The sequence below is a fragment of the Manacus vitellinus genome, unplaced genomic scaffold, assembly GCF_001715985.3.
Source record: "Manacus vitellinus isolate BGI_N305 unplaced genomic scaffold, ASM171598v3 scaffold_18_pilon, whole genome shotgun sequence".
In the NCBI taxonomy this organism is placed as follows: domain Eukaryota; kingdom Metazoa; phylum Chordata; class Aves; order Passeriformes; family Pipridae; genus Manacus; species Manacus vitellinus.
The window spans coordinates 2,240,266-2,263,903 of NW_021939324.1; the positions used below are offsets into that span (position 1 = coordinate 2,240,266).

Consider the following 23,638-nt stretch of genomic DNA (forward strand, 5'->3'; position numbering starts at 1 on the left):
GACCTGCATTCAGCTCCGGGGTCCTCAGCACAGGAAAGACATGGACCTGCTGGAGTGGGTCCAGAGCAGGATACAAAGATGATCAGAGAGGTGATGCATGTCTCCTACAAATACAGGATGACAGAACTGGAGTTCTTCAGCCTGGAGAAGAGAAGGCTTCAGGGAGACCTTATAGCAGCCTTCCAGTACTTAAAGGGGTTTATAAAATATAGGGAGGGTAACTTTTTACATGGTCAGATAGTGATAGGACAAGGAGGAACAGTTTTAAACTAAACAAGGAGAGATTTAGATTAGATTTAGGAAAAAAATTTTCACTGTGAGGGTGGTGATGCACTGGAAAAGGTTGCTCAGAGAAGCTGCGAATGCCCCATCCCTGGAAGTGTTGAAGGCCAGGTTGGATGGGGCTTTGAGCAACCTGGTCTAGCGGAAGGTATCCCTGGCCATGGTGGGAGGGTTGCAACTAGATGATTTAAAAGGTCCTTTCCAAACCAAGCCATTCTATGATTCTTTGATTACTGATATCCCAAAATTTTCCTGTGAAATTGCCATAGAACAGATTACAAAACCAAATGCATAATGACACTATCTACCTTTGGCAAAACCTCATCAACACTTATCCTGCTTTCCATTAACCTCTGTATCTTCAATTATCATTTTTTTCTGTCTAAGCTCTTCACTCTTGTGAACAGTGGAGGCAGCTCAGACCATTCCCCTGCCATTTTTAGATTAGGTCATTAATTTTTGCTGCTCTCCACTCTAAACCACTGTTTTCAGAGGTCTGCTTTAACATGTGCAATGCTCATGCTAGTCTTCTAGCTTTTCTGCTATGGAGATTAGACAGATCACTCTGCTCTCTGCTTGAACATATTCACTTCTTACAGCTATTATGAAATATCTTCCCCAATGATACTGAGAGTGGCAAAAGAAGTCTCAAGATGGAATCCTGACAATTCAAACACTGCCTGGTAAACTAACTTCCAAACTCCCCAAACTGGACATGAAGATATGTGGGATTAATAACAGTTATTTTAACCAACTCACAAGGACCTATCCCTAAGGTAGTAATGGTACAGTTCACTGTACAAAGGAATCCACTGGAGGAAATATAATCTGCTTCTTTCACTCTCATAGATAGTTCTGGTGACCTCTAAGACATCCTTTTTAACATTGATTACTGGTAGATTCTCAAATCAAATACAAATAGTCATCTTTACTCTTAATTAAACCTTATTGCCAACAGTCTTGAGAAGTCTAGATGATACTATCAATGGCAGCATAACATGACTGACAGTGAAGTTCAGATCAGTTAAAAAGCTGAGTCAGACTCTTCCACATTGCATAGTCACAAATCACTACCTCTAGACTACAGCTGCCAACATGCTGTCTGTCTTGTCTTCAAATAATTTTAAATTTTAGAGAGGGCAGTTGGGCCATTTAACTTCTAGACAAAACAATGAGGTTGAACTTTCTCAGGGAAAAATTAAGAACAGATTCTGACTTATTTCTCCTGTAAAAAAAAAGTAGAAGACCCTGAAATATGCCACAGTATTATTTGGACAATAGTGTCTCCCTGAAGAACTCTGCCCTTCTACAGTGCTTATTACCACACACTCCAGGTTAATTAATACTGTTAATAATAATTCTACTTTGCTTGTCTGGTGGTATTCACCTATAGATAGTAGATAAAACTGTAGGTTCTAATAGCCATAAGCAAAATTAAAATAGACTTTAGGAATGAGACAAAAAGTATACTATCTGGAGACTGTCACTTGATCAATATCAAGGGGCAGGCAAAGGTTGGGTACTTCAATGTTAGATATCTGTTGTGGTACTAAATAGATCTGAAACCAACATATCAAAACCAACAATTGCTGTTAAAACTCTAGCATTTAAAAATGTGATTTTGTTTCAAATTAGAACGCAAAACCAAAATGTTGGCCTCTCCCATCAAAAAAAGTTCAACACCTATTTCTGACTACAAAAATGAAAAGCTGTGAATATAGAAACAGCACTAAATATTGCAATTAACACTGTAACATAAATCTAATGACAAGACAGAATTAATAGAAGTGAAAATGGAAATGTTTTCACATAAAATATTTTGTTAAAATAGACTTCTCCCTGGGGAAAAACTCCAAAAGCAGCATTCCTGGAAAAAGAGTAGACTTTAAAACACCTGCAGTTTTCAATAAAAAGCTGCATTGATGGGAAAAAGAACAAATGGATTGAAACAATTTACATAAACATGCACTTGATGCCACATCTAACAAAACCAATAACTGTAGACCAAACTCTTAACAAAGGAAATAAAGTATTAACCAATATACCACTGATGTGAGCTCAAATTAGCTTTAAAAACAAAAATGTTGTAGCGCTCTTACTGGTTCTGATTAGCACTAAATATAAGCACATATTTTGAGAAGTCTCATGTTTCCAGTAATACTGGTAAATTCTGGATTGATCTCATATTTTATTTAATGAGAACTCCACATCAATGAACCATGGCTGCTAACCATCAGGGAAAAGGTAGACTAAAAAATACACTATATAGCTTGTAAAAATTTAGTAGGGGACTGCAGAGGATGCATCAACAACACACTAAAATTCCCCTGGAGAAAAGCCAGGATAGACACTTCGTTGAGAAACACTATAATAAAGAGGTCATGGAATAACTGATTGGTTTGGGTTGAAATAGACCTTTAAAAGTTATCCAAGGGACACCACTTGTCACTGATGTCCATCAGGACTCTGAGCTGTTGACCACTACCCTCTGGATGTGACTATCCAGGCAATTCCTTATTCACCAAACAGTCTTTCATCATCAAGGTCATATCTCCAATTTAGAGAGAAGGATGATGTGGGGGACCATGTCAAAGGCTTTACAGCCCACACAGATGGCATCCCCTGTCCACTGATGCATCACAGAAGGCCACTGGTTTGGTCAGGCAGGACTTGCCCTTGTTGAAGCCATGCTAACTGTCCCAAATCACCTCCCTGTTCTCCATGTACCTGAGCATAACTTCTATGAGGATCTCTTTCATTATCTTCCCAGGCACAGAGGTGAGGCTGACAGGTCAGTAGCTCCCAGGGTCTTCTTTTCTACCCTTCTTAAAAAAGGGTACAATGTTTCTCTTTTTACAGGCACCTGTGACTTCACCTGATTTCCATGACTTTTCAAATACGATAGAGAGCAGCCTGGCAACTCCATCAGCCAATTCCCTCAGGACTTCAGGATGCATCTCATCAAATCCCATGGACTTATATACTGTCAGTGTGACCCAATGCACTGGTATATTGTGCATCGACAGAGATGTTATTTAAGAGATGACATGGATTCACAAACATAAGCCTGGAAAAATACAAACCACTTACAAAAATCACAACAAGCAGATGTGAGTCTGTATTTCAGAAGAAATGTACTCTGAGAAAAGCTGTGCAGCTGGTACAGTGAATGCTGGCTGTTAGCAGAATAGGAAGGTTACTGAGAGGGAATTACAGAAACCAACCGTTGTTGTCAGTCCATCCAGTGTATTATTTCATAGAATCACAGAACATCCTGATTTGGAAGGGACCCATAAAATGGTTGGAGTCTAACGCCTGGTCCTGCACAGGACAACCCCAAGAATCACACCAAGTGCCTGACAGCATTGTCCAAATGTTTCTCAAAGTCTGGCAGGGTTGGTTCTGTGACCACTTCCCTGGGGAGCCTGTTCCAGCATCCAAACACCCTCTGGGCAAAGAATCTTCTCCTAATACCCAATCTAAACCTCCCCTGACACAGCTTCATGCCATTCTCTCAAGACCTGTCACTAGAAAGAAGAGATCAGCACCTTCCTCTCCTCTTCTCCTCGTGAGGAAGCTGCAGACAGTTTATCAGGTCTCCCCTCAGTTTCCTCTTCTCCAGGCTGGACAAGCCAAGTGACCTCAGACACTCCCCATATGGTATCTCCTCTAGATCCTTCAGAATCTTTGTAGCTCTCCTTTGGATGCTTATGTTTCAGTTACTAGAGAACAAAGCAACGTCCTTCCTGAGCTGAAAAGTATTTTTCAAGCAACAGCCCCCCATCTGTCTTATAAGAAATAGCTCAGAAGAAAAAAAAATTCCAGATGTTTATCATGGAGGATTAATGCCTCCAAACATGTCCCTCAGACTGGAGAGCTCAGAGGAGAGAGGTTTCCATCAAGACAAAAACCATTCAACTAGATTTATGTCTCTCCTGTTCTAGCATAGCCAGACAGTAACAGCAGTGAAATGCTATCCAATCGAGAGAGGGAGCCAGCAGCAAACACCACTAGGCATATCATTATCAGCCAAATGTTCTGCGCTGAGATTCGCAAAAGGCTCAGAAGAACTCACTGTGCCTAGTGTGAAAATAGGGCAAGAGCACACTCTCATTTCCAGTGCCACGGTGATGACCTTACCCCTCTCAGATGAGCCCCATCCTTTACCTTTTGGCAGAAGGATGCTTAACAGATGGATCAGACTGGGCACTCGTCACGCCACGAGCTCCTACTTTTCTCAGAAACAGTGCCAGTACCTTGGACAACACACAAATACCTTGATGACATTCCAGCAATGAGCTTTAGGACCACCTGCCTAGCACCTGACAACAGCCTGAAACAGGGTCCCTGGTATGGAACATTTTTACCTAAATCTTTACCATTTTTAAAGGCTGATGGTAATACTCTAGTTTCAGATTTATATTTTCACCTTAACTGCCCAAACCCTTACCATCACCTCACATGCAGCTGAAGTGGAAACGAAACTTGCTGGGCTGACTGATTGCAGTAGCTTAGAGAAGCAAGCAAAACAAAGTAAAAAGAGTATGTGTGGGAGGAGCGAGATGGAGAAAGGTGGCTAAGGAAAGGATGTGACAACAGTAGTCCTTGCACAGAGGCAGATTCTCTTCTTGATGCAGGGAGGGCGGCATGACCCCCACACAGCTGACAGCTCACTTGAGACAGCCCCTCAGTATGGGAAAGACATTGAGATGCTGGAATGAGCCCAGAGAAGGGCAATAGAGCTGGGGAAGGGTCTACAGATTAAGTCATATAAGAAGCAGCTGAAGGAGCTAGGGTTGTTTCAGCTCCAGAAAAAGGTTCAGGGCGACTTCATTGCCCTCTACAACACTGTACAGGTTTTAACAAGATGGAGGTTGACCTTCTTTCCCAGAACATGAGGAAATGGCGTCAAGCTGCACCAAGGGAAGTTTGGATTGGAGATCAGGAAGAATTTCTTCACTGGAACTGTGGTTAGGCATTGGAACAAGCTGTCCATGGAGGAGGTGGAAACACCATCCCTGGAAATGTTCAAGAAACTACTGGATGTGACACTTAGTGCTACAGTTTAGTTGGCATGACAGTGTTCAAAGGTTGGACTCAAGGATCTTGAAGATCTCTTCCAACATTAGTGATTTTTTGTTTCTAAATCCAAGTAGGAAGGGAATAAAGATCCATGGCCGTCCCTCTTTGCTGTCCAGCAGCAAAATTAAGGTGTCCATTACACAAGATCTGATATCATACTTGATTTACTGCACAACAGTGCATGCTGGAAGAACTGAGAGTTCCAGAATGCTGTTTGAAAGATAAAATTAGGCAGGTTAAAATACCCCACCATGAAACAAATGATGGCAAGGTTCATCTTTTTTGCTATAGCTCAGAAAACAAAAATGTCCAATGGGAAAGTGCCTACATCTCACCACAGCTCCTTTTCCACTCTAACCACTTAGTCTCCTTCATATCTTAATACTCTTTTATGATATAATACATTCTGGATGACAGTTGCTTAGTTACAAAAACCCTCAGATCAACAGCTACAGTATTAAAATATTGCCAAAGGTCAAATCCCACTGTATGATCATTCAACATCTTAAAGACATGTCTTTTATTATTTTTCTTAGTGTCTGAAATAAATACTAAAAAACATTTTAATATAACAAGCTGTGCTCTGTTGAAGCAACTGTACAGCCAGGGTCAATACAGGCAATTATATCATTATAATTATAGACAAACTATTATTATTATCTTTGACTACATCAATTTTATATCTTAGCCTTTCCCCTACTCCCCCCCCCCAAAAAAAAAAAAAAATCAATTCTGGAGGAAATTAGAATTATGAAACATTTGGCTAGAAGTAAAATTGTAAAGAAAAGATCAGTAAAAGAAGGTTAAATATTTCCAGGCTTTATATTGCATGAAACCTGCATCTTTCACAACAGTAGTGGCTCCTTAAGAAAGAATTGCATTGTATCCCACAGACATTACTGTTTTAACAGAAGAAAAGCATGAGCATTTTTACAGCTTATGCAAGTTCTGCATCATATAGAAGGTGGTACATCCCCAAGATATTCGGCCTGACTGCTTTCCCTATTTTCAAATCCTTTTCCATCCCCCTCTTCCAGTATCTCTTTTTCACCAATGTGGCACCAGGGTGTCAGAATTCCTGCTTCTTCTGCATGCTTTACCCCAACACAACTCTGGCTGTAGCCTGCATGCCCAACTGCTCATTCAGTCCACAGAGGCTACTTGTTTGTAAGCATTTAATGAAATTAATTGCAGGCTTGGTGTACCTTCTGACAATGGATCTAAGGGGGTTCTGTAGCTAAGGTTTCCTTAACACCCTTTCCTATCTTACACCTTTCCTACCATCCAAATGGAGGTAGATAGAAGTCAGGGATAGACAGCTGACTTCTCATGAGACAGTGCAGATACATTCTCCCTAGATTGCATTTGAAAGCTCTCTAAGGCTTTAGAGGATGCTGAGAATTACTCAAGTCTGTCAGGAATGATACAGCATTCAAACATATAGCAAACATGTTAGTTAGTCCAGAACTGTCCAGTTCTCTGCTTAAAATTCGACAAGGATGTGTCTACAGATCTACTTATTCATATAGTCCTGAAGGCAATGGCTTGCAGCTTGCAGGTGCTAACACAACAGAGAGACATGGATGTCCCAATACCTACTGAGTTTGTATTTGTTTGAGTTTGTATTACATATCATTGTATTACAGAAAATTATTACCAGCTTGAAAATCACCTTGTGAATACATCTGGAAGAGCTTGTTTGTGTAAATCTGTATTCATTTTGTACCTTATAAATGAAGAGTAGAAGGATCAATCCATCAAGGAATCAATCCCTTCACAATGAGGTAAAAGTAGGTACATAGACCCAGGCCCAACATCAGCAAATGCATTTTCCCTGGGGTCAGCAATTGTTAGCATCTCTTAGCTGTTGAGCTTCCTTAGTGATCTGAGTAATGCAGAAAGATCAAAGAAAACCCAACTGACTTAGTGAGACATTTGCAATTTCACTACAGCAGCCGTAGAGACTGAAGCATGAAATCTTTGAGACAAGTAGATGTTAGTGACAGCTTACAGCAGTGGGGCTGAGTGAATGAATGAACATTTCCTGTTTGTGATGGAAAACACTTGCTGCTTTCTGTACATGAAGGGTCACACTGTGCTCAGAGTGTGGTGACAGGATCACATAAAATATATTTACAAGTAGTCACACAGCATATACTGTAACACAGTATATATAACTCACACAGCAAGCAGGTGTTTCGGTGCCTAACATGATAAAGCTCACAAGCAGACAAAATAGAGGGAAAGACTGTGAGACACCCCCACCCACCACAAGAAAACACCAAGACAACTACCCCAAACAAACACCCAAAAAACAAGACACTGATAATGCTGGTGGTTACAGAGCTGGTGATTGCCATGACAGTCTCCTTTCTGGACAAAATCCCACAGGATACTAGTAGGTATGTAGATAAATGCTTCAATGAAGTTATTAAAAATCCTCTGCTCCTGTTATTTTGTGGCAATTTAATACTATTCCAGGTTCATCACCAAAGCCTTCAGACACAACCACCCAGCCCTTCCTACGGGAATGCTGTATTAAAATTCTCATGCAGACAGATGCTCCGACGAAATGTCACTACACATACACAGTCAACTTGGGATTTTACTGTGCAGGCCTGTTGACATGGTAGATAGATTCTTCAAATGAAACCAACGTCTCCCCGTGCTGTTCTGTGTGCAAACACAGAGACTGCTTCTTGTGTGGAAAGACTGGAAAAGTAATTAAGGATAGTTTGAGGAAGAATAGAAATACTAAGGATTTATCTGGATTGGCCAGAGTACTTTTGAATTCCCTACCAACATACCAGAATGCCATTTTGTGCCTTCTAGGGTCAGGGTTGGGGGGGGGAAGAGACAAAAAAAGACAACCACCTCCAAAGGCAAGCATGGTCCAGTCAAGCAAGTATGTTATACCACACACATTAGTGAGGGACAGAGCCCCTGATCACCTGTCGGCAGTTAAAGAGCTGACACATCAGCTTGTTGAGTTCTGAAATCCAAACCAGCTCACTGGAGCCTGCTGCTCTCCTGCAGTTCATCACAGAGACAGATATCAAGGTTACAAATCAGGAAGGATGCACAGACAATTAGGAAAATACAGCTGTCACAATCACCATTTCTGTTGTTTTGCTTTTTCACATAAAATAGTTTGAGTATGGCATCAGTCAGTACCAAGGATCAAAGTATGATCAATTCCCACTCTTCCTGCCACGCAGAAACTCAAAAATTCAGCTGACCGAGATATGGCACCATCAGTAACTGACTCAAAAAAAACCCACTTCTTGCAACTTCAGGGATCATTTTTCATACAATACCCACCTATTTCTAGCTAAATCTGACTCTGCTTAGTTCATGACTGTACCAAGAGATGCCTTTTCTCCTGACAGCTTCTGTGGCCTACTTACCAACCCTGCTGTTAATAGTGTGGATTGGATGCTTTGCCTCCACTTCCAAAGGTTCATTCTTATGTGCAGGATTTTTTTTTTTTTAATTTGATTTGGTTGATAAGGAGGAAGCTTTAGCATGGTAGGCAAGGATTTAGTCATATGTGAGCCACAGGGAACATTATCCTTAGAGATTAATTTGGAAATCAAGTGACAATTGGCAGGGGATGCGTTTATTTTCTATTTTTTTGAAAGCTTTAAAAGTACCACAGGTTTTTTGCATCGTCTGAAGGAGATCTAGTCTTCTTCTATATTACTAAACCTCAGAGACAACAAAGAGAATATCATGCTTGTCTCAAGTGTCAGAGATAAAATTAGTAATTTCACTGCAAATCAGAAAACAAACTAGATTATTAGGAAGAACAGCTCTACACTAATCAAAAGGGTGTCTCACAACCACCTTTTAGATGTACTAAAGGCAGCTGCCTCACTGTGAATTTAATTCAATGAACACACGGAACATAATTTATTCGGCACATACTGTTTGCTAATCAAAGAGTATTTCTTGGCATCTAAACTGTGTGAGTGACAGAATGTTAAGCCTGAAAACATACTGATAGTCCTCAAAGTTTTTCATCAAATCCAAGAAACATAATGTGCACACATGCAAGCAATTCCTCTCATTCAAGTAATGAAGATGAAATCTGTGTTATCAAGTTTTGTTACACTGAACTGTGGTCCTAGGGAGACCTTACAAGAAATGCCTTTTCCTCTCATATTTGTGCAGGACAGAAGGCTTCATGACTTTATAATTTCTCCTTCTTTCTAATTACTGTACCACAGAACACTACCTGTGATGACGACAAAGCCTGTGAGCAAACCTTATCAGCAGAAAACAGTCTTGGTATATTTTCACTCAATTCAGACTCAGGAGCATGAAATTGGTTTTTTTGTTGATTTTTTTTTTTAATCAAGGTTATTGTGGGCCTCCCATCTTGCATATCTGTGGTGTGGGGAACAGGTTAAGGAATAACTTCTCTTTTCCTTCTGAAATGTATTGCCTTGGGAGACTGCTCTACTGCAGTGTGAATGTGTGGACCTCCACCACCACAGGCAGTCATGATGAAAAGCCATTAAACCAATCATCTTGGCTACAGAGGAATATTTCACTGTGCTCTTTCACAACATAAGCTAAAAAATAGCAGAAAGGAGCATGGATTGCTGCACAGTGTCTGCTCACAGTTTTTCTAGTCTGACAGATGCTGTGACTGAGGAAAACCAGGTTCTCCCTCTAAGATAGCCATTGCTCTTCAAATCATAAATAATCTCAGGACTAATAAACAACTGCAGAGATCAAAACCTGGTATGTTTTATCGAATTTGAATTTTATATATTTTTATATATTTTTATATATAATTTTATATATTATCCATATATAAAAGGCTTCTGTACAGATGGAGGAAAAAACAAAAGAAATTACTACAGGTTTTATTTGAAAATGCCAAAGAAATATTTCTCAAATGTAATGCCTAGTTTAGGAAAAAAAAAAAAACAAACAAACAAAAACCCCACACCAGGATTATTTGAAAAATTCAACCTTTTTCCACATTTGCATTCAGATCTTTTAAAATTTAATGTGCGGGAAAAACTCCATCTAAGTACGGTCACAAAAGTGCTGCCAAAAGCAATCTTAACATAAAGCTCTTCACCAGCATTTCTTAATAAGGAGAAAACAGTATAATATGTATAAGTCTATTTAGTAACTGGTAAAAAAAGTCCATATGTTTTCTACCTAGACATGGTGATGAGATTTGACCTGTATATTTATTCTGAAAAGGACAGAATAATCTTTTTAAAACTAATTAAGAGATGGTTCAAAGTAGCAAACACAGCACAGCTGGAACATATATCTTGGTTCTTTTCATACGGATTACATACTTTTAAGTTACCAAAACTTTAAGGCAGTGAGGTTGAAGAGGACTGTGCAAGTTCTACTAATTACATTTCATCTTCTAATTGCTCGCCTATTTAACAGGATCATCATAAAATGAGGAGCAGTTCTGAATATACTTGATGTTTACTTTTAGAGCAGTTAACTCAACATACAAGCTCAGTTTTTCTCTACATTATCACACATTCCAAGCCTGGAGATAATTTTAAAGGTCCATTTTTTTTTCATAGTGGCTATAAGAGTTATGCAAAGAAAGAAGCAAGTACCCATGAAGCAGATGTGATTACACATTTGAGGCTCATGTGAAAAATCTTAGTTGAAATTTGGAAAAACAATATTTCGAGGTTTTTCAGCCCAATTATTTACTGACATTTCAGGTTAGTCACAATCTCAAAATTTCCTGTGGAGAAAGACATACTATAAGTTCAAAGGCTCAGGACATTCAGAGCTAAGTCATATTCAGCATCTTTTTGAAGCCTTTATTTTTCCAAGCAGCTTCAAGAAAGTACATTATGAGCTAGAGAAGAAGAAAATGGATTTTAATGGTTATTTTATTGATGCAGCAAGCTTTAAGAACAACCTGTTAGTTTCCTGATTGTGCTACTTTGTGTTCTAAAGAACACTCAGAAAGATGTTTAGCAGAGAAAACAAATCCCTGAACAACAAGGTGTTTATTGGTAAAACTCATCAACAAAGTAGTATTTCAGCATAGAGAAGTGCTCTTCAGACTCGGCAGAAAGGGAGATTCTCCAGTCCAATGGAGCCTATAAAACATAGATTATATAAAACATAGAGCCTATATAAAACTATATAAAACTATATAAAACATAGAGCCTATAAAACATATAAAACAGTTGCTTGGAAAGCTGCCATAAAAATGGCTCAACATTTCTCAAAGATAAGGCATCATTCATCTCATAGAATGGGATAGTATTTGCAACAGACCTTCCTGGCACAAGCACATTTGTGCAGAGAGCAGAATACTAACAGGCCAGTGGCCCCCACTGTAAATTTTTTTTACACTCTGCAGCTCTTTATTTTTAAGGAGAAAAAACCCAAAACCAACAGCTTTCGCGTGTTGGCATTAAATTCCAGGTTTCCTACCAAGTTGTCAAGAACATAGTGCACATATATGCCTTTAAGCTGAAAATTGGCCATGATTTAATAAAGTTAGAAAGGTATAAATAATGCAGGTCTTTCACAGGCAGCTTTTTTTGTAATTTAGCAACTAATAGCCTTTCAAAAATGTATTCCATGTACAGAACCTATACAATGGTCTGCAGTCTCTTTCCTGTATGATAAGTGAGAGACTGTTAGGAGTCGAATTCACTCTAATGTTGTCCTGCTAGCTTTGATATGATGTGTGATTGTATGGATACAGAGAAAGGTGTGTAAATGTAGTTAAGGCTCATCAGGCTTTGCTGATGAGCCAGAATGAACAAATTATTTATCCAATAACTGATGCATAAATAAAGCCTCAAATTATCTAGATCATGTAGATAGATTTGTCCACATTCAGTAGGGAAATCCCAGGTAAGATAGTCATGGTGAGAAATCAAATTTGAAAAACAGAACAAATTAGCAAATCCTGTGTTCACAAAAAAAAAAAACCCAGAAAGTAAAAATTAAGCCAATCCCATAATATCTCACTAGGCTTTAAGCGGCAGATTTTCTTTCAGGACATAAAAGCTTGTCCTTGAATGTGTTTCTCTTTAAGATTTTAGAATTGTGCCCAAGTTCTGATTAGCCCACAGTAGCATGGGAGAAATGCCTCTGCTGGGGTTTCTTTAAAAGGAATTAGAAAAACAGCACTACCAACACACACACTTGGCACAGTCAGCACACCTTACCAGCCATAAACTTACCTTTCTGTGATTGTTTCTCTGAGACCACTAGCAACCCCTTTCACCACTGTACTAGCCTTTGGTGTCAGCACTACTTGAGATATAAAAAAGGAGCCCTTCTTTCTTCTTTCAGTGATTGATGCCTGGAGGAACTGAATCAGTTTTTCTGGATCCGTTGTGTTTGCCCAAGGAGCTGGCATCATCTGGCCTGGCCAAAGAAATGCTACCTCGACAGCCACTGGACTGTGGTAGAACACCAGCACTTGGTGTTCCTTCTCCCACAGGTACTGGAGGGTGACTTCATGGGCAAATATAGCAGGACACATTTTGTTTCCATACGTATCTTTGAGCATCTGGACAAGCTTTTCATGATGGTACTTCTGCATCCCATAGAAGTGATTGAAGTCCAAGAAGACCACTTCTTTTGGGTGCTCAGTGAGAAATGCATTGATCTCCTCCAGACCCTCCTTGACTTTGGCACTGAATAAACCATGAGCGAAGTAGAGCTCATTGTCTGGGTCTCTGGGCTTGGTGGAAATTCTAAGATCAAAATACCGTATACCTGCCCCCAACTGACTGGTGAAGTTCATGGTCTGTGTAGCCAACCACTTCCTCATCAGCTTCTTAGCCACAGTCCCAAAAACTGACACAAAATTCTGGACTGTTTCCGGCTGTTCAGGCCCAACTGGAGAGGCTTCATCGATGTAGAAGCTAAAAGAGTCATGAGACCCTAAAAACACAACAGAGGAAAAGTATCAGCATTGTATTTGTAGATTAAAAGTAATTAGTGATTTTTTCCTTAATAAACATAATTTTCTGACCTGTACCACACTCATCAACCACCTCTCCTGCCCTTTCCCTAAATAACAGTACATTTGTCTGGCAACATTTCCCCACCAGCACTTTGCAGGAACTTGAAAGAAAGGTAATGCCTGTTTCACTGCTTGTCTGATGCTTGGTCACTCTCTTCCAGCTCTTACTTATGCCTTTAAGCTCAATGAAGCCAGTAGGTTCTCAACATTGAAGCAGTTCTGGTAGCAAAGACAGTCATATAATAAATCCCTCAAGCCAACAGGGAGAGTCTGGCCCTGCACACTGAATCATGCACTGTCTAATTTGCAGAATCAAAGGAAACAAAACAAACCAATATCATTCCACACACCCCTTTATAGCCAGCTAAAATAGGAGTTGAAAAAATGCCAAGGACACGTAATCTTTCTGACCTTTATTTCAAGACTCGTCTGCTCATCCACAAGGTTACTGAATCCTGTTTTCCTTCTTAAATTTACCTCTAAAATTCTTTCCTTTACTTTGCTATATAAGTACAATAGATAGAAACAAGGACAGCACTGCATTCCACTGATAAAATTCAGAAACTCCACTGCATGCTCTTGACAAGAATGGGGTATACTTCTTAACACGTCTATGTACAGGAGTTATTATTTTCTACAATATAGTTGAATACAAATATGTACGGCACTTTGCTATGCAAAATTCTCTGCCTTAAGGTATGTCCATTTTAAAAAAAAAAAAACATACCAAAACCCAAACCAACCAAAAAAAACCAACTAAACCAACAAAAACCCAGAAGCCCCCAAAACAAACAAACAAAACCCTTCAAAACAAAACAAAAAACCAACAAAACAAAAACAAAACCAAAAAAAACCCCAACCAACCAATCAAAAAAAAAAAGGCAGTAGTTAATTTTGCTCAGCATTTAATATCCACATGAAAGCAGGTGATAAATCTAAGGACATCTGTGAATGATCTGCATGATCATTCCCCTGCAAGGGGCTTCATCTTGCTTTATGGAGAGATAAGCTGACCAGAGGAGATGTTTATCACCTTTGTCTACCCTCAGCCTGCTGAATACCTGGTGGTAAGACCTGGCAGTTTCCACAAAAACACTGTCCATCTGCTGGCACAGCCACACTCTCACTATTCCAGCCAAAGAAGATGCTTCTGGTCAGATTCATGACAGCAAGCAGATCTGCTCCTCTGCCTCAGACACACTGCTTGCAAACCTCCTTCAAGGTCAGCAGGACTTGAAATGGACTGCAGCACTAGGCCCTCAGACATCCAAATCCTACATCAAAATGAGTTCAGAGCACTAGTCTTGCCTGTCACTGATGCTTTTGTAGGTGCTTTTCAAAATTACTTTCCAAAGCATGCATGCTGTAGCAAATAAGTATCACATTAATGAAATCCTGCCAGTCAGTCATTTCTGAGAGCGATGCTATTTCACCTGAATTGGAATAAACCCTATAAACCGAGGCAACAGCTATAACATTTTCTCCGTTAGCAGTAATTGGAGTCACAACAAATCACCTTAGACTCTGGCTTGGATTTGGCTTTGTTTAATCTGAGAAATGTCTTTAAATTTTGTATACCTCTGCTTTTCGTGGTTGTCTCTTTGAACTGCATTTTCCTTTAAATATTAGATAAATTTTCCATTTTGATGAAGCTTTCTGCTGCTAAGTGTTGAAGTGATAACATATTTCTTGCAGAACCTGATTAGATCATGCAGTATCTGGTTACACACTGATATCCTCAGGGACTAGATCTGCATACAGAATTCTAATGGTAAAACAAATGATTAGAGCAGTGACTTGTGTATCAACAGTATTACAGGCAAAATCAATGAGATACATTAAATGTTCTGCTCAATGTAATCTGCACTAATGCAGAAATCAAAGTAAATCCAGTCTTGTTTAAAACAAGGCATAGCTACTGATATTAGCAAGGGATGGATTTGGCAAACCCTCTCTTTGTCCATTGAAGTCCCTTTTATTTTTGTAGGGTTTTATGTCAGAATAAGTACATGTGTAAACATGATCAACTGATTAGAGCAGCAGGCTCAAAATGGTATTAATTGAACCACTCGTACTTTATTTTCTGACGTACAGACACTAGCAACCTGAAGTTGCAGAAGAAGGAGTAGATAAACTTGACCAGCACTGCCAGTATACACATATTGGCTTAAACTACTACTTAAAACTACTTAAGTCAAGAGAGGCAGTGCAATTATTACAGTAGAAAACTAAGATGAAAAACTTGTCAGCAGGTAGCTACTGGTAATGCAAGACACTGAGAAGAAAGTGGGTTTGGGGAAACACCACAGTTAGAAACACCTGGACATTACAAGCAGGGTAGTTCAGAAAAATATATTTTCTTAATTAAGGTCTTCGTGCACACACTTGAGCCTAAAAATAGGTATTTCTATGTGGAAGGTATAGAGAAAAGTGCACAGTGCACTGAGAATCTCCATGTTTCGTAACCCAAACAAGGAAGCCCCACAGCATAATACAAAAAGGAAACAAGGCTTGACTTAACTTGGTTGACACTGAATGAAGCAAATGTCAGCTGTTCAGGAGTATGCAAAGATTCCTCTTGACTGAAAAATAAAAATGTTTTGTCTTTCCACATGTATGAGTAATTTGAACAGGTAATTTAAATATTTATTTCTACCATGCATTCACCTTTTGCCTTAATCCTACTCTGCAGTATTAGACAGCTTACTCATGTAGTTCACAGAAATTCAAAATCCTTACACAGAGCAAATTAGAGTATGATCTTTTCCACATGCCCAAAATTATTTTGTCCCTGGTAATGAGAGAATGCTGTACAGACATACACATTGTTTTTAGCAACCATGCTTCCTTGCATGGGACATTCCCATCCTACTTTTTCACTGGGCAGTCATCTTGAATGTTCTCTGTATCACCAAATCTCAGCTTCCATGAAGAGAGGATGCAAACTACATTTAGGAATATTAATGCAATGATGCCTCCAATCTCTGGAAGGTAGCAGTGCTTGCACATCACCTATCTTCATTATAGTCGGTCTACTACCACAGAGACTTCACAGATTGAGACCTGGAGGAAAAGAGGGGAAATTACTCATCCCAAGTCATGCAGGGAGCAAAAGGTAATATTCCTCTTCTGTGCAAACATATTTTCTCACCAGTTTACTTAGTGTCTAGTACTTTCTTAAAATATTGCACACTGTTTTCCCACTGTTTCAACAGCCCAACATATCACTGACCCAGGAACCCAAGGCTGGAGGCTTGCAAGGGTTTGCATATGTGTGTATTCACGTGCTACAGAGTGTCCAGTCAAGAAGAAAAAGTTGACAAAGTCTTTAAACAATTGAAAGAAGCTTCAGTATTAGATGTCTTCATGCAGAAACTTTGAGGCATCTGCTGGAAGATCAGAACAGCAGAGCACAGGCAATCTGGAGAGCATCAAAGACTTTTTTATTGCAGGTACTCCTTTAACTAGCAAAGGCACACTGCTCAATCTTGTATCAGTTAAGGAAGGAATGGCTAAGGACATAAGGCTGATGATAGCCTTAGATTGAGTGACTGTGAGGTGTAGTAAGACTTTAAAATACTCAGGAAAGCAATGAAGGCAAAAAGCGCAATAAAGATCCTGCATTTCAGAGCAGCAGTCTTGGCTTGTTCAGGAAATTGGTAAGTGGTAGCCTGTAAAATCCAAATTACCTTAAATGGCAAGAGACTCAGGAGAAAGGGCTGAACTTGAAAGGCAACCTCTCTAAAGCATATGTACAGAGTGTGAGGAAACAGGGAGGTAACACAGGAGGCAAGTTTGGCTGAATGGGTGACTCTGGAGTGACCTCAAACCTTGGAAAGCCATTGCAGAAAGTGTAAGCAGGGACAGGTTGCCTGGGAGAAACAGAGGAGGATGGCAGGGAGGGAGTTACAAAGGGCACAGTTCGTAAGGAAAACCTGCAAGGGATGGGAAAGGCAAGAAATTGCTCCTGCAGATCCGTAAGCAGCAAAAGGAAGAAAGGAGAATGCTGTTCCAGTACAAAACAGGGCAAGAGACCTCCTGAAAGGTGGGATGCCATTCAGAGGGACCTGGAGAAGCTTGAGGACTGGGCCCATGAGAACGTCATGAGGTTTAACAAGGTCAAGTGCAAGGTGCTGCACATGGGTCAGGGCAACACCTGGTATCAACACAAGCTGGGGGATGAGCAGATCAAGAGCAGTCCTGGAGAGAAGGACTTGGGGGTGCTGGTGGATGAGGGGCTGGACATAAACTGGCAATGTGCGTTCATAGCCCAGAAAGCCAAGTATGTGCTGGGATGCATCCAATGAAGCATGGCCAGCAAGTTGAGGGAGGTGATTCTGCCCCTCTGCTCTGCTAAGAGCCCATCTGGAGCTCTGCATCCAGCTCTGGTGCCCCCAGCACAGAAGGGAAGTCGACTTGTTGGAGCCAGTGCAAAGGAGGGCCATGAAGATGATCAGAGGGCTCAAGAACTTTTCCTCTGAGGACAGGTTGAGAAAGCTGAGGTTGCTAAGCTTTGAGAAGGGAAGGCTGGTCAACACCAGCCTTCTAGTACCTAAAGGGTACACATAAATAAGAGGGAGAGCAACTTCTCACATGGACAGTCACAGGACAAGGAAGAACAGTTTTAAACTCAAAGAGGAGAGATTTAGATTAGATGTCAGGAAGAAATTATTTACTATAAGGGTGGAGAGTCACTGGTACAGGTTGCCTAAGGAAACTGTGGATGCTCCATCCCTAAAGTGTTCAAGGAAAGGTTGGATGGGGCTTTGTAACCTGAATAGTTGAAGGTGTCCCTGCCTATGGTAGGGGTGTTGGAACTAGACGATCTTCAAGATCCCTTCCAATCCAAACCATTCTATTATTCTATAAGTAACCATCAAGAGACACTTAAAAAGTCCACACCAGTGGTGATTCAAAAAACAGAAGTGGTCAGTTTCAACCACTGAGACATTAAATTTAAATAAACTTCGATGTGGCCAAACACTATTTAGATATTCAAGAGTAAATGAAGCAGTATCCCTTACATTGCTAGAAAATAGCTGCTAGTACTTTTATTAGGGAGAACTGTCTCCTACTTTCTTTGTTGAATTCCTGTAATAGGACAATCGGGAATATTTAACCCACTACAGCTCAGTTATGGACACATTTACGGCTTCCCTGGAGGGCTAAACCCCACATTTAAAAAATAATTGGACTCAGTGCTGCAAGAAGTCCCTTAGGGAGAATGCATTGTAGTTCAGAATCATTTCTTCAGTCTCTTGGAGGTTTACACAGAGGCATGGCAAAACTATTATTTTTGCTGGCTAAGCTTAAATATACAATTCACAAAGCCAGCAAGTGTAGCTGAACTTTGCTGTGGCTTGCCCTTGCTTCCCTGTACATCCCTTGTAAAAACAGCCTGGTAAATAGCACCTAAAATTGAATGGCACTGACCAATATGCTCCCAACAGCAGCAATCACACCCTGAAGATCCACAGGTATCAGAAAAACCACAAGATATAGAAGCAAAGTTTCACAGTTTTTAGCCTGTTTTACTCTCTTGCCCTTTTCCCACAGATCTCAAGCTCCTCTTGTCTCTGTGCTGGGAGTTATCCAACAGCTGTTGGAAGTGGAGTCTTTTACTGCTGCTTTGGATGTCACTAAAAGCTTTACCTGCTGTTTTCATTCTGTATTTAGGAGATGTCAACCCTTGGTGACTGTTGCTGAAATGTCACATGCAATGCCACCAAACTTCTCATCCTTATCACTGAAGGCTCTATAGTGACTGATAGCAGACCACAACATGTGTCTTGGATAGCCAGGACAAAGTCCATGACCTCCCATACACAGGAGAACAATGCAGATGTTCTTGCAATCTCATTTGGTTTGTTCTTACTGTCTTTTTTGGCCTTAAAAATCAATCAAACAAGGGAAAAGCCCTGTGAATCTTCAGCTAGTCATACTGCCATTTCAAGGAATAGCAAAACCTACTCGTGAACAATAGAATCGGTGCACCTCAATATTACATTTAACCTTCTTTTTAAGATGTCTGAGCATTGTTCCCTTCATCAAAGCAACAGAAAATCTTGAGAAGTCAAGGGGTGCGGGCAAGAGCAATGTAATTCAGACTTCACAATCCAGTTCCCTCTAGCACGCAAACTGCTTGGGTAATACAAGCTTTGTTTGATAAAAGCATTATCCAGGAGAGTAAAGCCAAAACAATTAGGAAAAAAAGACAAAAAAAAAAAAAAAAAAAAAGGAGATTTTAAATTGCCCAGTGTCACCACAGGAATCTGCCTCACTTTCCAGTTGCTCTTAAAGTGTTCATGGCTGGTTGTGAGCCCCTAAGCCCAAGTGAAGGTCACAGGGCTTAGCCACCTATACACACTCAGCAGTCTATGGTCTAAAGGCATGGGAAGAGAGGTAGACACCACCTCAGGTAATGCAAAAGTCCAGATAATGAACAAGTCCTGAGAACAGGAATACTTGCATGACCTTACAAAACCAACATATACATGTATACATTATATACCTACTGATACACTCAAAAAACCAAAAATTCTACTCTTCTTCTACTTGTATCTCATTCTGCCTTGAAGACCTTGGTTACAATGTAGGAAAAGAAAAGGGAAGGAAACGTCTGCTTCCTTTCTGTACCATTACTTTCCAGAATCGACAGCCTCCGCTTCCATCCCCACCCTCCTCCTGCAGGAGATAAAGTTACATTTTCTCTCCACCACCAGGTGAGTTCTGGACTAGACATCCCAACTGCACACAACTGTAACTCAGACCTTGGTCCTGTGCCTGGGAACACAGCACCAGGAGTCTGCCCTGTGCTGCCTTGTTGGGACTGTTATTGCAGGCAAAGTTGCATGTCAAAGGTACAGTCTCAGAAACCAGACAAGTGCACAGTAACTACCATGCAAACATTTTAACATGGTTTGCTTGCAAGGGCAAACAGAACTCCTTTGTATCACAAACCACTTGAAAGTTACATCTTGTCAACCTCTGCCAGGGTTTCTAATGATACTTCTGCATTTACCCAGCAAAACATCTCAGCTGAAGCCCCTTAATCCACAACAAATTTCTCAACACAACTACAACAGACTTACCAGTTACTGGATCGATGGACACAGCCTAGAGCTGTGCATGGCAAAGTACAAAACACTCAAAACCCAACCCAAAGCAACCGCTCTTTGACTAATGTAATACAGAACAAAGACTTTATCCTTCAGATATTCACAGAATAGCTGAGTTCAGAAGAGACCTCGAGATCATCCAGTCCAACCCTCCCTCCTCCTGAGTGAAAGAAAAAAATGTATGCGTATAACAAACCATTGAAGACTAATCAAAAACACCTCTCTGAATCAGCTTCTTAGCTAGGAAGAAAGAAGAACTGGTAGACCATCTGTCTGGAGATGGCATTCCATATCTAGTGACCAACTTTCAGACTGGAATGACTCCATTCCAGTCCATTCCTGTTTTTTGTCCTCCCTATAAACACATAAAATTTTCATGCAACAAGAAAGGATTTTAAGCAATTACTTACTCTTGCTCTTCTTACATCTCCTTATCACCATTTTGTTTTGTACTTTTGAACATGGCTATAATTGCCTCCAAGGGGAGCCCACAACCATTGATGTTGCCAGTATCTTCCATGACCATGACAAACTGCTCTTAGGCCAAACCTGTTACCATTTAAGTTGCTCTTCAAAAAAACAGCTTGTGGAATATGGCAGTGCCTGCATCGGGAAGTGTTTCCAATCACTGTATTGAGCCAAGACCAGTGCCTCCCCTAAGCACTGCTTCTATTCCATAAAGAACTCACTTCTAAAAAATCAAATGGTTTGGAAGGTGGGGAAGCATCCACTTGGTATTAAGGTCCAAGGTAGCTGGTAATTATCACAGTATGACAGTCAAGCTTGGCTATAAATCTGATCAGGTTACTCATTATTCAATTCCTACTAATACGTTTGTTGTATAGAAAAGTACCCACATGCAGCCTCTTACAGTTCCCTCCTGCAAACACAAAGACCAGCTCCTGTTCCTTTCAAAAGATTACACAGTTAATTCCACATTTCAAATTCTCAGTACTTCTGTTGAAAAGTAAAGAAATAAGAAAAAACAAGCTATAATTATATTTCTAGCTCTCCAAACAGTGCAAGCACACTCACAACTATGGCCATCACAAAGTCAATTTTTCTAAAGAAACTGGTCTTTAAAACAGAAGTTTAGCACATGCTGCCATCCTGAGAGCATGTTTCCCTTCTTACTTGATAACTTCCTTACTGTCCTGTAATTGTTTGTGTAGCATGAGGTGAAGTAATTTTTTTTGAGAGGCTGCTAAGTGTAGATAGCCTCCCACCTCTCCCAGTTAAACCACCTCCAGACAGATTTCCTTGCAGACTTCACACAGGCAGCACTCAGAAGGCAGCATGGTGCAGCAGCATGTGGACGGCAGGGGCCTTCCAAGAGCCACAGATTACTGTATTCTAAAAGTTCACCATTAAGTGAATTACTAGTTAACCAAATGTAGGTTCTAAAGAAGACAGACTTTACGCAGACAAATGTAAGACTGACACCACTGGAAAAGTGCGGCAAGGTGAGGACACAGCGCAGGGCAGAGCAGGCTCATTCTCATGATTGCTCAGCTCAGCAGAATCCTTGCCCAACACTGCAGTGGGGCAGGCTCGGGGCAGCAGCACTGCTCACCATCTCATCCCATCCCCACCAGCCCCAGAGCCACATCCTGCTGCTCACCAAGCCCAAGCCAGGACATCAGAACTCCTGCGGACATGCAAAGGCAAACAGCATGGGGAACATTTCTGCATTATAGATGTAAAAGTCAAAATGATCATGCTGAGGACTGAATCAGTTGGAGTGCTTTCTCCACTATTTTTTTTCCAAATGTGATCTAAGCCTCTCATCTGCACACAGAAGAAAAGTTGAAGGAGGAAGGCAGCAATACTGCTTGTGCATATACCACATGCAAAAAACCTCCCTGTCGAAAATTTGTGCACTGCACTGGAAATTTTAAAAGGTGCAAAAGCCCTAAAATTTTTAAAACCTGGCCACAGTAAGCCACTAGAACAGTTATTTTTATTTGTTCAGTCAAGTGAAACTCTAAACATGATTTCACAATGGTTTGCAAGCAAACACATAGCAGTTCTATACGAGAAGAAGGTTCCCTTCACCTGTCAGACTAAAACTCAACAGAATTCATGGAAGGACTTCAACTCAAACTTACAAAACTTAGTAAATCATCTTAATTTTTGACACAGCAAGAGTAACTACCAATTTAAAACAAAATCTTTACATCAGGATCAACGAAGCACCTAAAACATACCGTTTAAGATCATCAGAATTTATAATTTCCACAGCAGAATGGACACATCACTACAGCCTGCATGACTCAGATCAAGTGTTGTAGCACACAGACTACCATGGCCTTCTTGTTTATACATTTGGCTGCATTTTTGAGGATTGAATAGAATATTCCATATCACATAAAACCTTGTTTTGAATGGACAACTATAATTCGAAGCCAAAGTTAATCACTTGGAAAATTCATGGAGGCAGAGCTGTAGCTATGGTCAATTACCCAAACTCCACAAATAACAATTCTTTCAAGTTTTTGCTTTTTTGTGAACACTGAAAAAAAATGTACTATTCTATCTTTTCTTTTTGCTCTGCAAGCTCATTGCTGCATGTTCAGATGCATGAGAGCTCTCTATCAGATCTCACATTTTAGTTAAATACTAGTCTCAGAAGTACCATAATAGCTACTTTTCTTCTTAATTTAGGGACTAGCAGACAAGAATGTGAAGCAAGGAAAGAGCGAGGAAAAAATAGCAAGAGGTATATCTGAATCTAAAGCATAAAATTAATGTGCCAGGAATAGTTTGGGCTGTATTTTGTTCCAGCACCAGCTCAGTCTGGCTGAGTATGTCATCAGCATCCAAGTCATATCTCCTGAGGCAATCAGTAGCACTAGAATTGTGCGCCAATAGCTTTGGGACTACTGAGAGGCTGTGATGATCCCAGGCAGCTCTGCTGAACACAAGAAATGGCATCTCCCCACAGTGAGCACCTTCTGACCATAATTCATAACCCTAGTGACAGGACCCACTGACAGGACAGCACCCGAGAAGGCTTCTAAAAAAGAGAGCGTTCATATCTCTTCCTCTCCATGCACGCATAGAGCACAAGTAATTCAATGTTCACACTCTAAAATAGCATCAAATCAGAAAACCTGTGCTTCTTGAGCTTTTACTTTATTTACTGTCATGAAAAACATCCTTT

The 23,638-nt window shown here is 40.3% G+C and overlaps 1 protein-coding gene across 1 annotated transcript in view; it reads right to left on the bottom strand.

The window, feature by feature from the left end:
• Nucleotides 1-23,638, bottom strand: part of PLCXD3 (phosphatidylinositol specific phospholipase C X domain containing 3) — a 46,454-nt gene that overhangs the window by 11,441 nt on the left and 11,375 nt on the right. The window contains exon 3 of the mRNA XM_025894900.2: nt 12,567-13,275. Coding sequence (XP_025750685.2) covers nt 12,567-13,275 — 709 coding nt within the window. The remainder of the gene's footprint in view (nt 1-12,566; nt 13,276-23,638) is intronic.